This window comes from Lotus japonicus, chromosome 6 (genome assembly GCF_012489685.1).
Source record: "Lotus japonicus ecotype B-129 chromosome 6, LjGifu_v1.2".
NCBI lineage: Eukaryota > Viridiplantae > Streptophyta > Magnoliopsida > Fabales > Fabaceae > Lotus > Lotus japonicus.
The window spans coordinates 22,050,592-22,067,598 of record NC_080046.1 but is presented as its reverse complement, the minus strand read 5'-3'; the positions used below and the strand labels follow the sequence as shown (position 1 = coordinate 22,067,598).

Sequence of the window (17,007 nt, the reverse complement as noted above, 5' to 3'; positions counted from 1 at the left end):
CGATTTTGTGAAGATTTAGAAAAGATTTAGATAACAAAGATTGTTACTTGATGAACAAGTTTATTTATTAGTATAAATAAGTGAGTTTAGGCTTTTGTTAGACCTCACCACCTCACCACATCTCACCATCACCTCCTCTACCTTCTCCTAATATCTCTCTCCATCTTTTCTAGTATGAGTTGCTAAACTCCATAGTTAGTTTTAGGATTTTTAATATTCTTGTGTTTGCAAACTTGAGGTTCTGTTCTTAATGCAAATTTCTTCTTTATTAATTCTCTTCATCTCTATTTCTGATCTAGGGTTGCTTAATTCCGTAGTTTTAGAAATAATAGTTGATGCATGTTCGCTTAGTTCATGTTAGTTCGTAACTGTTTCTTAATCGCTTAGTTTAGGAAACTGTGAATTGATTTTCGCTTAGTTAATCAACTCTCACGAATTAGGGAAACAATAAGGAAGAATTAATCTTTTGTAACCAATGAAGGTTTGTTGCACTTGAATGTTATAATCCGATGACTAACACTTTCTTTTATCTGAATTAAATCTCTTTTAATTTCTGTTTGTTACCTTCTATCGAATCAATCAAAAAATCCCCCTTTTATTTGCTTTTGTTTTACTCTAATATCAATTAATAATTCTTCAAGTCCTTGTGAGAACGATCCTAGTGTTAACACCTTGTACTGCATTCAAAGCAAAAATACTTTGACACGCACCCGCGACAGTGCGTTCGTCAAGTGTATAATTACTTATTTCCGTGAGTTGACCCTAGCGCCTTGGCTTTGGTTTCATGTTTGTGTTTGGGCGGTCGGCATGCTGCCAGATGTCGATGGCGGAGTGGTTTTCGATGGTCTCTCCCTCGGGGGGATCAGGTTTGAGTTGGTGGACCGTCATGCCCCCACCGCTTGGGTGATCGATGCTGTGGATCATCGAGCGACGTACCGGGGAAGGTTCATGGAGGACCGGACATACGAGCGTTGACGTTTGACGAGGGGAGTGCTACGACGCATGGAGCTGAGCTTTGACTTGCTGCCTTCAGTTCGCTGTGGATCAGGTACTGGTCGAGGACCACCTGCACCACCTCCGACTTCATCTTCTTCCGATGACGAGGACCCATCCGAGATCTAGGTTGATGTTGCTGCACCTGTTGCGCCACCTCCTACTACTGCTATCGATCCTACCGACATGGCGTCATCCTCGAGGCTCGTGGAGCCAAAGAGGGAGTCTGTTGTTCCATCTGCCTCACGTCGTTTTCCTTTTACTCCACCGCGCGGCTACCGTGTGGAACCCCTGGTTCGGGTGGTGGAGGAGGATGTTCTTACTGGAGAGGTGGATGTTGAGACGGGCTTGACTAGGACGGTGCGCAGGACAGTTAGGAGGGAGGTCGTGGACTTGGACACCGAGATGATCACGGTGGATTCCGACTCGGACTCCGACAGCGATGTGGACAGCTATTCGCCGAGCGACGAGGGAGAGGAGGAGGAGCTATGAGCGATACTGGGAGGGTAGGTGAGGCAGCGTCATATTTTGTGTAGAGCTCTGATTCGTCTTACTTTTGGGACAGGGTAGGTTCCTGATGCATGGCTTTTTGGTGTGGTTCTCTTGATGAGGAATCACAGAGAGTCTGTCGGACTATAGGGGTCTTTTGTTTAGGCCATTTTGGAGCCGACTTTCTCATTGGATGACTGTACGTAAAACTTTTACTTACATTACTGGTTCTGTACATATTTGCCTACGGGCACACTACTTGGGGTCACTGCGAGTGCGCGTGACGTTGACGTGCAGCTGAGGCTGTACCTGTTTATATTTGTATATCGGTTAGTTTAGATGCTGGGTTATGTCTTTATTTTCTATCGCTTTAATTAAAAGGAATCAAACGAAAAAAAAATTACCTGTTTTCCGCGTAAAGTTTATTTTTAGTTACTTAAGTGACACCTGGAAATCGGGGTGTTACATTTAGCTTCGGTCGTCTTCAAGTTTTAGGCCTTCATCCTTTTATAGACTTCAGCAGCGGTAGCATGGGCTCTAGGGTTAGCATGGGCTGAAGTAACAGATTGCAGCAACAGCAATTCAAAACGCAATCTTGATAGATTTGGTTTACTTCTTGCACAAGTAAAGATAGAATCCAATCTTTTAACAAAGATTGTTTCAACAAATAACAACCCATAACTAAAACCCTTCTGGAATAACTACTTGCACCTTAAGTAACTCGAAAACATATCTTCAGATAATCTTCAGAGGGCCCACGACAGAAACTCAAGCTAAGGACTGATGCCCTAGCTTCACGGAATCAGATGCCACGACATCTGCTTCGACAATCGGTTGTTTTGACAAAATGCAAGGCAACATGTACCAACAAAATTTCTTATGCTCTCATCAACTGTATAGTCTCATACATATACACTTTTAGAATACCTATTTTTCGAGTGCAAGATCGGTTCATTCATGTGTCCCTCCGCCTAGAAGCCTACTTGGAGCCGCTCATTGTCCATTCCACATCGCTCAGGAGCCCTCGTCGGCCTCATGTGTTACTACAATGTCTCAACAACAAAAGTCATGGCCTCAACAAGAACAAGATCAAATATAGAATGTTATCAACAAGCAATACCACAAAGTATAACATTTATTCATGTTATCAACCACACGCAATTCAATATTAAGCATGCAGGAAACTGTAGCATTTCCCAACCATTCCAAACCCCAACATTTAATATTTTTTCTAAGTCTTAATACTTAGAATATAATTTCTAATTTAGCTCCATTAACCAAAATCTCGACTAGGCCTAACTATAAGGTAAAATAATTACTTCAACTAAATTATTATTTAAATCATATTTTCAAGCCAAATATTTTATGTCTAATAGATCCTTATTTATTTCAAAAATATAATAACAATTAAAACTATATTCCAACTACCGAATTACTTAATTATTTTCGGCCACTTCCAATATTAAAAAATAATCAAATAATTTATTTAACCAATTATTGTTAAGTCCAAACGCTAAATACATCTTTTATCATATTTTAAATGATAACAATTTTTAAGAGTATAAGTGTAATGGTTAAAAATTTCATATGAATTATATTTCAGGAAATAACACTTTGACTCACATCCCTCACTATCTGGTCATCAAGCGCAAGACAATGCCAGAAGACAGATCACACAAGACAAGAAATGTCAAAGCTGCAAGACATTCAACACTAGCGAAGAAGAGCCAAATTTTCAAGAGTACAAGTGTGATGGTTAAAAATTTCATATGAATGATATTTCAGGAAATAACACTTTGACTCACATCCTCACTTTCTGGTCATCAAGTGAAAGACAATGTCAAAAGACAGACCACACAAGAGAAGAAATGTCAAAGCTGCAAGACACTCAACACTAGCAAAGAAGAGCCAAATCTGCTAGATCGTCGGATCAAGAGAAGACTACACTCAATGAAGATTTTCATCATCTATCTCAAAGTTGACCTATGAAAGCAATGTCTGGAGAAAAAGCAGCAACTTCAAACTAAAGAAATTTCTCTGACATTCTTGTGAAGAAAGTCAAGTGCAAAGAATCATGTGATACTCTACAAAGCACTATGATCAAGGAAACAAGTACAACATTTTCAAAATCAAGTTTCTCCTATCTCTCACAAAAGGACTGGAAAAGAGTTTAATGTGCTACCTACCGGCTGACAAGATACTTTTTGTAGCAACAAGTCTCAATCATGTGACACAACGCATTTAATACACCTGACGAGAAGACTATTTGATCTAACAGCTATAACTTGAAGTGCTCCATATGCTCCAACGGCTATCAACAAACCCTAGAAGCACTTGAAATATGAAAGGAGGATTTGAAGATTTTTAGAAGAAGAACCACAACACAAGAATTTCAACTGCAATCAACTTTCAATCTGAAAAAGCAAGCTTAAGAGTTAAATCTTTTGACATCGTCTGAGAGAAGAACCTAAGAGTCAAATTTTTACCCCACACTCTCTAGATCTAGAACTCAAAGTACATCACGGTGTAAAATCTTATCCAATAATTTGCAGTTCTTGTGCTTAGAATTTTCTACTATCTCTCTTGTGAAAAGAGATCCTTGTAGAAGCAAACGATCTTGAAAAGCTTTTTAAGAGAAGTTCTGTATAATACTTGGTGAAGGAGAAGTCCTTAGAATACTTTTTTAGAGGAGTCCTGGATAATACTTGGCTAGGAGAAGTCCTTGATAATACCTTGCTGAGGAGAAGTCCTGTAGAATACTTAGTTGGGAAAAGTCTTGTCTAATACTTAGTGTGAGAGAAGTCATTGATACTTGCTTACTGAAATCTTGGTTTAGCCAAGGACAACACATAATTTAAGTGATTAACGAACAAAAGTGTTAACAAAATATTATTATTAAGTTACATATATATATATATATTCTTGGTTTATCCTCTAGTCACTTACGTGATTATTATTTATTTCTTCCACTTTTTATTTATTTATAAATAATAATAATAAATTAATTAATAATAGCAATGACACAATTATTCTTCACCAAATTAAACATACATCTTCATAAGGACGTTAGAGAAATCATATTCTTATATAAAACACATAAGGCACAATAAACACATCAACTTAAGCTTAATAGCGCTCATCGTTCATAAGCCGATAAATAACTGATTAATCGAACGTTTAATCTATTTAGGTCTTACAAGATCCATACATTATCTAATTAATATGAACGCAATCAACGTACACAAGCATATGAATGCTAAAATCTCCAATTGATAGTAAATCTTAAATTCAGAAGAAAAATAATGAACAAAATTTCTTTACCCAAAGTAATGCTACATTATAAAATAAAGTCTCTTATTCGCTTCTGCACTTGGTCAGTGATTGTAGGGAGGTTGTGCCGCTGTGGAGGGGACTTTTGCATGGTGTAAGCTTGAGCCAATTCTGGTCTTTGGACCTGGAACCCTGGATCCTCTTCAACTTGCAGGTTGGCGGTGATAATGGGCTTCCGAAGGAGTGGGCACACACCTTTTCAACCGCAATTTGGGAGCTGGGAGAATGCGTAATGAGGCGGTTTTTACGGACCTTGCACCATATTGTTTCCGGGCCTGAGGGTACATGCAACTGCGGTGGTTGATTCGCACCACAAGGAGGTTGCACTGACGTCCCTTCCCCCTCGGGTCTTAGGCGTGGGTGTTGGAGTCTCGCCTGCGGTTGCTTTAGGAAACACAGATAGATCGAGGACACAAAGGCTGGTCACCGATGGCAGCAGATGGCGCAAACCTGAGGCGGGATGGCTGAAATTTAATATCGATGGTACGGTTAAAGTGGATAGCTCAGCCGAGTGTGGAGGAGTGTTGTGGGATGACCATGGGAATTGGGTTTTGGGTTTCTGTAAAAAGCTGGAAACGTCGAACGCATTATTCGCAGAACTTTCAGGGATTCAGGTTGCTATTGATATCGTGCTGGACAATAATCTACCTCGTGTTATCATTGAGTACGATAGTTTGGAGGCAATGAACCTGATTTCTGGTGCTTCTTCTACTAGTGGACCATATGGTGAGATTGCTAATACTATTAATGGTGGAATTGCCTTCCATGGTAATGTCAGATGCTGCTATGCACCGAGGGAGACTAACTTAGTTGCAGATTGGCTTGCCACAACGGCCATGTCCTTCCTTTTTGGTACACATGTTCTCTCTTCCCCTCTAGGTGATTGCCATAATCTTCTAGTGATAGATAGAGGTGAGGGAATTTCCTCTCCTCCGGTTGAGCCTAGTGCGTAGTTCTTTTTTAGGGCCTATCCCGGCCATGTAAACAAAAGAAGAGTTTCTCACCTATTATATCAAGTTGAAGCAAACTCAACTATTACATACGTACCCAGGAACATATTTCAAGCCCTTCATCTCCTTGCATGAATCAAAAAATAAATTCACCTAAATCATGATACAAGATAGCCTTCTTTGGAGAAGTTGTCATATGTAATAATTTAGAGGAAAAACAACACATTTTCTTTAACAAAGTGACAGACAAAATGTCCTTATAATTTATATAAAGGAGTCACTTTGGTGACAAACATTTAAGTATACTTTCATAATCAACTCAAACTAGAATGTATATCACATTCAAAATAAAATAAATAGTTAACATAATAATTAAATGAATGATATCAAGTACATGAATCAACACAACATGTGTCTTGTCAAATTGTCAAATCAAAAGAGTCAAAACAATGATCAGTAAAATGCTTTTAACACATGATTTCTTTCTCAGAGGAATTTATTGATTACAAAATTAATTTCTCATAAACTTCATGTGAATCTTGCTTTGAGCAATCAATACAACATGTGATTTAACCAATTCAGGTATGGTATAATTTTTTTTTTGGTAGATACAAGCTTAAAAGAAAGAAAAATAAATGGAGCAAAAATCTAAGCTCTCAAGAACTCGACACCCCTATAATCAACACTCAACAAAGGACCAAGGCCATACAAATGCAGCTCATGCACCACCAACTTCCGACCATCACGGACTCCTTCCTTGGCAAGGAAATCAGCAACTTGTTTACCCTCTCGTAGAGTATGCTCCAACGTAACCAACCAATCGCAGCTTAACCACTTCCGGATCGCAACAATAATAGAAGCATACGTGTGGAACAACGACATATCTCCTTGTAACAGCGCTAGTCACCAAAGATTAACTATCAATGGCTAGTAAGGAATGCATTAGAATAAACACAGACAAGATATAAAGCTTTGGCTTGAAGATTGGACGGGGTCAGGGCAACTCAGGATGTCTTTTACCGATTGTATAATTTGTCAAGACAAAAACAGGCTATGGTTGGGGATTGTGGGAGGTCAGTGCAGGGTGTCTGGCATTGGAATTTGTCTTAGCGGCGTCAGTTAGGTGAGTGTGAGCAGGCTTGGTTTTTGTCCATGCTCCATATTATTCCGCTTTTGGTAGGCGGGATTGATGGTTAGGTGTGGAGGCCAAGTCCATATGGTATCGGCTAATGTTTTTTGCAGCACCTGTGTCGTGAGTATCAGATTTGACTTTTGAGCTTGTTTGGAAATCTTTTTATCCGTCTAATGTGCATGCCTTTGTTTGGAGGTGTCTTCTTGATCGCATTCAAAGCATGGATAATTTGGTAAGATGCGGGGTCCTTCTAAATGAATAAGCAGATGCGTGCATGTTTTGTCTGGCTGATGTTGTGAAATCTGGCTCACATCTTCTAATTTCTTGCGTTTATCGCTTTGTGGAAGTCGTACTATATTGGTTGGGATTTCAAACGGTACTCCCTGATTCAATTCGAGCTCATTTTTTGCAGTTTAAATTTGGGTGGACTGAGCTTTAGGATTTGGGTGTTTTGTCTATTTGGCTTGCCACTGTTTGGACAATTTGGGGATTAGTAATGGAATGGTGTTTCGAGGGGAGAATGTTTGTTGGACTTTTCTTTCGAATTGTTTAAATGGAGATTATGGAAATGAAATAGAGCAAATATAAAAGGGTTTGGCTATTCTTTTTTGAGTGGTCGACAAATTCGGTGATGTGTGTGCTCTGGTTTTATCTGATTTTGTGTGTTGTCTGTCGACTGTGTTGCTGGGACTGGTGCAGGAACAGGAATTGGTTGAAGTTTTCTTTTATATTTTGCTCTATACTGTATTAGCGGTTTGTTGTTTCCTGAGAATCTCGTGCATGGGATTAATTTATTGGGGTTGGTCATGCTACACTACAAAAAATTCGCTGTTTAGTGGGGGTTTTTTAGCGGGGGTTATTAAAACCCCCGCAAGTTTCATTAATTTCTATTAATTACGGAGGTTTTAATAACCCCCTCAAATTTAGTTTAATAGTTCCCAATTTTCACTCTGAACTCACTCGCTCTCTCACCCTCTCCTCACTCACGTTAATTTCACTCTCACACTCTTACTCGATTCCTTTTCCTTCTCACCATCTCCGCCATAACCGCAGGCTCTTCTTCTTCCGACGAGAACTTCCGATCTATCTCCGCCGTTCACCGAGAGCGAGACTGTCGCAAACCACCATTCGTCTTCTCCATTACCGCAGGCACTTCTTCTTCTCCCTTCTCCATTACCGATCTATCAATTTTTGCGATTTTAGAGTTAGGGTTCAGTCGATTTATCAGATTTTCAGGATTATTTGTATGTGTTTTCATCATTCACACCATAGAATTCTACCTAGGTCTACATTTCACTCTATGTTGTGTCTTTCTCTGCTTTGCTTTTCTCCTATGATTTCAATTTCAATCTCTGATTCATGATTATCGTCTGAGTGTGGTTGATTTCTTATCATTATATTCATGATTTCTGAGTGTGGTTGATTTCACAATCAGTTAAATTTATCATTATATTCATGATTTCTTTCAATTACGAATTTGTAATCTGTGTGCGGTTGATTTTGTGATTTTGTGAATCAGGAATCTGAATCAGCTAAGAATTTGAACGCTCGCAAGTAAGAATTTGAACTTTCGTTTTCACTTTTACAATAGCTGGAAAAGTACTCCTACATGTTCTTAAATTTTTCTCTGTTCCTGAATTAGTGGGTTTCTTGTTATATATGAGTGGGTTTCTTGTTATATATGAGTGTGGGTGATGCAGCTACAATACAATTACTGTCGCAATGTGATTGTGAAAACCTTCGAAATCATGAAATTATAGCTACAATCACATCATTGGGGAGCTGATTTAAAGCCTTGTTAGTTGTTACCTAGTAGGATGTTGGCCGTATAGAAATTTTTGTGATTTGGGATAGTTAAGTTGTGATGAAATTTGATGATTTTTTTTAGATGGAGCTAATATATACTGCTACTTGTTAGTGTACTTTATACAAGGAACACGTCATGAGGCATCACCATTTCCAAGAGCACAAAAACTCATTAGAAAGCACAAAAACTCAACTGACGTTCCTAGCCACCAGCTAAGTCACTCTGTTTGTGAGGAAGATGTGAGCACGTACTTCAATTAGTGTAGATTGTGTTTTACTTTTACCTTATAAATTGTAATGATTGTGTTTTACTAGTGTATTTCTAGAGGCTTATTTAGTCCAGATATGTTTTTTACATGTGTATAAATGAATTAGTAATGTTTATATATTACTTAGGAGTAAATAAGAATTTATTTATAATTCATCATCTGCTGAAATTTGGAAGCCTCTTAAGTGTTTTAAATTACTTTGTTGCAGCTTGGAGGACCCCATATCCCTCTTAAAACTGGAAGAAGGGATGGGAGAAGGAGCAGAGCCTCAAAATGAGACACAACCCATATGCTGCAAATGTCTTTCGCACCTGGCTGTTGTTCCCTCACGAACGACACGTTCACCTGAAGCCGGGCATATCTGGTAGTTACATTCAAATCAGTTATCTTGTTTCATTCAAATTAGTTCTTTGTTTTAGGTTCATTCGATATCTATGCAATTTTACTCACACGGTATTTGCATTTCTCTCTCTGTTCTCTCTCTATCTCTGCATTTGTTTGTGATTCTCATTGTTGATTTGTGTATTGGTGATTGGATTTGTTTCTGGAAATTGATCAATTTCTTGCTTATTGTGGTATGTGATTGGTGTATATATGATTTTGCGTACTTATATAGATTAAGTTTTCAATTAACAGATAGTTTCAGAACGACTTAAACATGACCATTTGCGATTTCATTTGCTGAGCTTCAGGGTGATGAGGAACATGCATTCAGAGATGAAGACGTTCAAGGGAGAAATGTTCTGACAAATTTCTGGGTATGATAGGTTTCTAAGGCTTCTTTTGATCACTATATTTGTCTTAAATTATTCTTATCAAATCTCATGTGGATGTGAATACCACTGATAATTACATATTGAGGATGTTCTGCATTGGATTTTCCAAGAGGAGAACTTACATATTGTGTACTGACCTTTAAATTGAAATATGCTTAGTGCAAAATGTAATGGGTTTGGTTTGATGTTTGTTTCAGTTTTCATTTACCTTGAGATAAATTTAAAGTCATTCTTCCCTTTCTCATGCAAAAATCTCTCTTCTATTTTTTGACTTCTCTACCTGTGAAGGTCGTGATAATTTTGATTGTAACAGTTCTAGCTAATGTCCTTGGTTTCTATACTAATGGTTAAAACACTGCATGTAAAATATGTTAGTGGAGACAATTGCATAACAGTGAACAATCTATCCTGAGGATGTATATGAAAGAGCTTGACCAATTGTGTAGCCTTGATGATGAGTATGTGTCATTGGCTACGGACCATCTAAATGATGATGTAAATCTATGTTGTGGTCAGTAATACTACTATTATCATTTCTGCTAAGAAAGATCCGAATAAGGTCTGTTGTTGTCTCTGCTACAACATAGAAATTATACTCTTGCAATAGCCTAATTCTCAGTGTTTTTGCTTTGTTTATGCAGTCATGGCAAAGGTCAAGCGTTTCCAAAGTCTGACAAAAATCAGCGTTGAACCACAATGTGGAGCATATCCTCCAGCACATATAGAGCCTACACCATCAGTTGAAGTTTCTTCGCAATAGGTAAAAGTGTTATGCTTTCATTATCTTTAAATAATTAGCATGTTGATGCAATAGGTGTAAATAATTAGAAAACGAAAGTGTTAAGTTCAAATAATTAGAAAATGAAAGGTGAATTCATTTAAAAAACTGTAAACAAGCTAATCTAAGCTTGTTTGCCACAACCACAAAGTGTGAAGTATGCCCTTACTGTGCAATTAGGGAAACTCTCATCTCCTTACTCTTATTTTTCTTTTTTCTTTTTAAATTTTCAAAGCAATTGTTCCTTATAATAAAACAATCTATTAATCTGGCATTTTCATTTTTTTTCTTCATTTTGTATCATTACTTTTTTGATTCAGTGTCAACCTTTGGAGCCGTGCTTGACATGATAACAGACAGGTCATTCTCTCTTTACTCTATGTATGCATGCAAGCCAAAGGAATGTGCTGATTATTGCTGTTTTAACTTCTTTATATTGTTTCACAAGTGTACAAGTATGATATTTCTCCTTTCCAGCGGTTCATCAGTTGTTATAATTTTTAACTTCTTGGATTGAGAGTTGTGTATGAGTTATTTTGGATTGAAAGTTGTCCATGGGTTTGTTTCTTTATTTGAACTGTTTTGTTGTTTTGGATATTGCAACTTTAAGTTTCTCTCTATGGATGTTTGGATTATGAGGTTAAAAATGTCCCAAGAATAAACTCTAGTAGCCAAGGGAGATTTAAAGCGGTAAATAATCTCTTGCATTTAAGGGAGGTTGAAAACCGCTGCTAAAAACCGCCGCTAAATGCATCTGCAGGTACCAGGATTTGCTGAAAAACGCCGCTAATAATTTGTGGCGAGTGTAACTTCGGGATTTTTCAAAACCCCCGCTAAGTAACTCGCGGGGGTTGAAAACCCCCACTAAATGCAAAAAAAACCCCACTAAATAACGTTTTTTTTTGTAGTGCTAGTTGGGTTGTATTTGCCGTTGGGTGGGTAGTTTTTGTGTGGTGACTCCATTCTTTTTTCTGTGTAGTAGCTGTCCATGCTTTATGCATTTTTGGTCTTCTAGAATTTCTGTTTGTCTTACTTTGGTTGTAGTATTTTTGTTAGCTTTTCTTTTTCTTCTCCTTTGTATTTAGGTTTAGTACCCTTGTGCTAAATGTGAATACAATAATTTGACTCATCTAAAAAAACTCAACATAAGCTTTCTTAATGAAGTAAAAATTAGTCGTTCACCTTTGGGTAGAAAGTGTATATCAAGATGAAGGTCAGAACCTTAAATGAGTTACTCAATGAACATAAATGATGTTAATGATTTGTGGATTGAGTTGACGTATAGGAGTGAATGCTCGTAATTTCTGGATTTTGGAGTTGTGGTGTGTGTGTGTGAAGATTCAAGGTTGTGTTGACTTATAAGAGTGAGTGCTCTTGATTTCTAGATCTAGGAGTTAAGGTGTGGGAAGAAGATGAAGATGATGAACAGAAAGACTGAAATTGATGAAAATAAAATTTGAGGGACTAAATTGGAAGAAAAATGTCGACCTGGGTAGATTATATTTGAAGAAGTTTCACTAATGAATTATGACATCACAGGGACTTTTTCCAAAAAAAAATGTGAGGGATAAAAAGCTATAAAAAAAATTTTTTTAACAAAGCTATAAAAATATTTTCAAAGAACCACTTTAGATGAGGGTGTTTGTGTCTGGGACTAAACATATTTAACCCAAAAATAAAACGCTCAACAATGCAATTTACACTAACACGCCCTTATTAGGTGGTAATAAATAGGGTTAGCTCTTTCTTCATTCTTGTCTTAGGAACTGATATAAATTAGAAGCTTGAAATTATCTAACAATATCAACGAAATCTGAGACCATTTCTAAATGAAAAGTATAAAACTTTATTCAAGACATTGAATGTCATCCATCAATGATTTACACAACCATCATGTATGTATCTTTTATCTGAAATGTCAAATTCCTTTGTCCTAATTCTCAAATCACAATTACTTGAAAGCTAAAAATGAATCCCGGGAATCAATTTTTTATAGCAGAAAGTTGGGCATTCAATTTAGTTTGGATCAGAGAAGAATTTGTTGATGGATGGCATAATCTGAGTGTCCTTGCCGCGGACAAACTTCCTCACGAAGTGCTGTGAATATTTCTCACCCTCTTCGAAATTGTCAAGAATTCCTGCAGCTCTATTCTGTTTGGTTACCCTGAAAGCATAATCAAATTCAGATATCAACAAAAGGGTTCCAAATGAAGCATATATCTTTATCATACGCTGCATCATATAAAAATATACATCAAACCAACACAATATATCATTGAACTGATTCCTCCACAATAAAAAAAATCACATACTGGGGCAGGGTTGTTAATGGCGGATAGCGCGTAGCATAGCGTCAAGCCAAAAAACTCTATTTCAAGCGCTATTGCGACGCTATAGCATCAAATAGCGGTGAATAGTGAAGTAGCCGTGAACCTCCAGGGCGCTACGCTATAGACTCAAGGTTCGCATCATGTGGAGTTGAAATTTTATAGGTCTTTTATAAATTTAGTTTTGAATATATTATTCTATAATATAAATGAAGATTTAGATCCATGCATTTCATTTCAGAACTGTAGAGGATTATAATCGTAGAACCAGAGAAAGGTATCAACATCTTCTTCCATACAAATCATGCCACCTACTAATTGATTTTTGATCTTTTCCAAATCTGACAATTAACTCTAATTATTTACCCAAAATTTTCACTTTTATGATTTTTGCCTTTATCAGGGTTTCAAAATGCTGCTTGCAAGCAATTGCAACCACACAACCTGAAATTATTTACAATTCCAAAACCCAGCAACAATCCCACGCCCAACCGCAAGCCAGTGTTGTTAATTGCATATGACGGGTCATGGTGGAAAGCCAAAATTCCGCCATATATGACAAATAATGGCGGAATATAACGGCCATATAGCGGGATATTGGCCATAGCAGAAAGTCAAGAAACCGTCATGAGAAACTCTCATGGCGGATATTTGATAACACTGCCGCAAGCACAATTTAAACCCTAATTAACACAGCATTCTAACGATTGATTATGATCGAGGAAATTCTAGATCTCTAGCAACGAAAGAATAGATCAGAAAGAAAGAAGTCCAACACTAATACAAGAACGAAATTTGGATGAAAGATCTATACAAACCTGACTTCTGGATTGGTGCTTATATTCCTAACAAGTTGCATCCCGCAGATCCCAACAGCGATGCCAACAGTGGCAAAAAGTGGGAATACCTGAAGCAAAACTCATGAAAAATTAGATACAGATCATCAATCACAACCACATAAAATACACAAAAATTGCATGAGAATACGGAAGCTACATACCTCAGGTCTAATCCATCTATTGGCAGCCATGTTGAGAATAGAGACAGGAACAAGATCAAAGAGAGAGTAGAGAAGATTGATCACGATCGATGCACCCCGCGACGAGAAGAAAGGACGCGGAGCAAAAGAAAGGTGAAAGTTGAAATTGAGAAAGAGGGGTTTATATATGTGAAGGTGATACGAAAACGATGGTGTTAACCCGAGAGATTAAGGTAGAATCAATAAAGTAATGCAAATAACGAATGGACGGGTCAGCAATGTGTGACCGCCGCCACTTGTTTTCTTTGAATTTCGGAACCAATGAATGGCTTTCCTTTTTCTTTGGCTTTCAATTTCCACCTCTGCTTTCTAGAATATTCTTTCATTATTCCTTTTTTTAATTATTATTTCGTGTGTGCCAACCAATCACCGACTTACTTTTGGCCAACGTGACATTATTCCTCCTTTTGAAGGATGAACTTTGTTCTGTGCGTCATCCCGAAACTTCTGCGAAATATTAAAGGATTATTTTTTTTTTAAATGAAAAAATAATAATTAATACTATCATCTAATTTTTAATTTGTGTGAAGAGATGAAGACCCATTCAAAAAAAAAATTGCGTGAAGATTGTTGCCTAAGAATTACATGCATTTTTAAAGGGTAAGAACATCTTCAACCATGAGTTACTAGTTAGGTTGTTTAAATATTATTCTGGTCAGCTTAAGCTGTCACATAGAATTTAAACAACTCATAAGTAATTTAAGCATGTTTCGCTCCAACTTAAACATTTTACTTTTGATTGAGTCTCAATATATCTCATATATTAATACAAGAGGTGTATTTGAAAAAGCATAATAATTACTTTTAAAATTTATTAGAGAGTCTTATATTAAAGAACGCTAAAATGTTTGTAAGATGCCTTATCGAGTAAAAAGAAACCGAATATTTTTCAAACTTACACTTTTTCTATGTCTATGAACACACTTCAATCTGACCAAACACACTTCAATCTGACTAAATAAGTAAACTCTAATCTCATATCGAGAATCCTCTATTTTTTGTACTATATTTGAATATTTTGATTAACAGCTGTAACTCCCAGCGAACATGGTTTAGCTTATAAATATTAAATACATTAAAAAGGTGACCTCAAACATAGAAAAATAAACAATAACCAAATGAAGTAAGGATACGAAATTACAAATATAGTTGGTACTTGGTAGTAAGTAGATAAAGGAGATGATGTTGATTCACTGATACAGTATATATTATGATTCCCTGGGACCTTCATATGTAACTCTCAATTCTGTAGAGATGATATTTGTATAATTCACTCTTTGAGACTTTTGGTAGCCCTGAGAGATGATTGGAAATAGACCCGTTTGGATAAAACCAAAGTGAATCTCAGAATTGTGAATAAACCCACAGCGAAGATCATAACGAACCAGAAAGGCTGAGCCTTGAGCCTATTGATGATACAGCATTCCATTTTCAGAGCAGAATTGAAGAAAAAACTATAGATAGCTTCTAAATAGAGAGAAAATTAACAGGTTATGAAGAAAACCAGAAGAGCATGGAATTTATGGGGAGAGGAATGTAGCACAAGAAGATGAGTTGGCCCCTTGGAATTGAATGTTGATGCTATAAAATGGGCGCAGAGCCAACAGAATATGAATTGGAAAGGTAGCGGCCACAGGGTTGAAGGTCCCCGGTTTTTGTTTTGTTTGTTTTGGACTGTAAAACAGGTGCCGTAAAATAGTGTGCTACATTAAGTTGAAAAGTGCTGCTGTGATTTTTATCGAAGGGTATATGTGGAGAAAAAGGATTTATGCAGATGGACTATTTATTACAGTAGTTTATGTGATTTTTTTAGTTTTTTTGGCTGGTTTTGTTAAATAGTGTGCCGTAAAAAAGGACTTCAGTTGGTTCCAGCGTTTGGTGAGGGGATTTCTCATGGTATGGCATCCTGTTGGCTACGAGGCTGGCATAATAGCTTGCAGATTTGGATCTTGATATCAGCTTAGGGGGTTTTTATTATATATATGGTCTTTACGTACCTTTAAATGGTGGTAAAGGGGTTAATGTATCAAAGACACTCTCTTAGGCGTGCGTGTAGTTTTTTTTTTCTTCACTAAGTTTTTATCACAAATGAGTTTTTTCTAGTAAGGTTAAAAACGAGGCACATCTCCTAAGTGTGTTTCTTTTCAAGGGGGTGAGACTTTTCTTTTTTTTGAAACTGGGAAATTCATTGAAAGAAAAATAAAGTTGCCATAGAGGCTAGTACATCAACATTAATCAAAGACTCCAACTCCGGCGGCACCTCTTCAATCCAAACAGTGTTATGGAATTTTGAGGAGTTCTTAGCCAAGTGATCGGCTACAGAATTGTCGGTACGACAGACAAAAGAAATAACTAAATACAAAAACGATGAGACTAAGTCTCTACAATCACTAATAATAGAAAATAAATACGAATCACTCTTCTTCGCCTTCTGCCAAGTCTCAAAAAGCTGTAGACAATCCGTCTCAAGACACACCTTTTGGAACCCGAGATCCTTGGCCAAAGAGAGGGATCATCGGAAAGCTAAAGCCTCAGCTAAATGGGTGAGGGAGCATCAACAGGAAACACCACTGCTGCTGCCATGACTTGAGCTAAGTTATTCCTAGCAACAAAGCCAAGTGTCGTGGCAGCATTCTGAACCCAAGAGGCATCAAAATTAATTTTAATTATATCCTCACCAGGTCTGATCCATGGAGCCGTGATAATGTGTTACTATCCACCGGTGTGCTCACCATAACGACATCCTCTGCTGTCGAAAGTAGGCTGTTGAAACGCGCCATGATCCCATCGAACTCCGGTTGCTTTTGCTGGTGTATCACGGCATTACAGAGCTCCCAAATAACGTACAGGAAGGTGAAGCACCGCCCCACCAACTGATCATCTTGCTGGTCGAAGATTTGCTGCAGGAAATCTGCAGGCTCATCACTCGACCGGAACCGCACACCCATGGGTGATGCAAACCACCATCGGGTGACCATCGGGCACGTGAAGAGGACGTGTGTAACCGTTTCTGGATTCACACAACAGAATGGACATTCTTCCTCAACTTGCATTCCACGAACACGGAGAGCATAACACACATGTACCATCTTTTTAGCCACTCTCCAAGCTAGTTCCT

The 17,007-nt window shown here is 37.5% G+C and overlaps 1 protein-coding gene and 1 long non-coding RNA gene across 3 annotated transcripts; one reads left to right on the top strand and one right to left on the bottom strand.

Annotated features, from left to right (window-relative positions):
* Positions 1-8,410: 8,410 nt before the first annotated feature.
* LOC130721835 (uncharacterized) lies at positions 8,411-11,118 on the top strand. 2 transcript variants are annotated; one of them, XR_009013667.1, is made up of 5 exons: positions 8,411-8,448; positions 9,178-9,333; positions 9,662-9,727; positions 10,387-10,505; positions 10,844-11,118. It is a non-coding gene; the product is annotated as an uncharacterized LOC130721835 (long non-coding RNA). The 2 variants fall into 2 exon arrangements; XR_009013668.1 differs by having other exon boundaries at positions 9,656-9,727.
* A 1,227-nt stretch (positions 11,119-12,345) lies between these two features.
* LOC130724694 (uncharacterized) lies at positions 12,346-14,033 on the bottom strand. Its single transcript, XM_057575978.1, has 3 exons — positions 13,851-14,033; positions 13,669-13,757; positions 12,346-12,687 (listed from the first exon to the last, which is right to left on the bottom strand). The coding sequence occupies exons 1-3, from the start codon at positions 13,878-13,880 to the stop codon at positions 12,540-12,542; spliced, it is 267 nt and encodes an 88-aa protein (XP_057431961.1). The 5' UTR covers positions 13,881-14,033; the 3' UTR covers positions 12,346-12,539.
* Between the last annotated feature and the right edge of the window lie 2,974 nt (positions 14,034-17,007).

What these genes read in the sequence shown, in the direction of transcription:
- LOC130724694 (XM_057575978.1), bottom strand. Translation starts at nt 13,880, where the DNA reads ATGGCTGCCAATAGATGGATTAGACCTGAG. An exon ending in ATAGATGGATTAGACCTGAG is followed by an intron (nt 13,758 to 13,850) that starts GTATGTAGCTTC and finishes GTTTTGCTTCAG; the next exon opens with GTATTCCCACTTTTTGCCAC. An exon ending in AGCACCAATCCAGAAGTCAG is followed by an intron (nt 12,688 to 13,668) that starts GTTTGTATAGAT and finishes TTATGCTTTCAG; the next exon opens with GGTAACCAAACAGAATAGAG.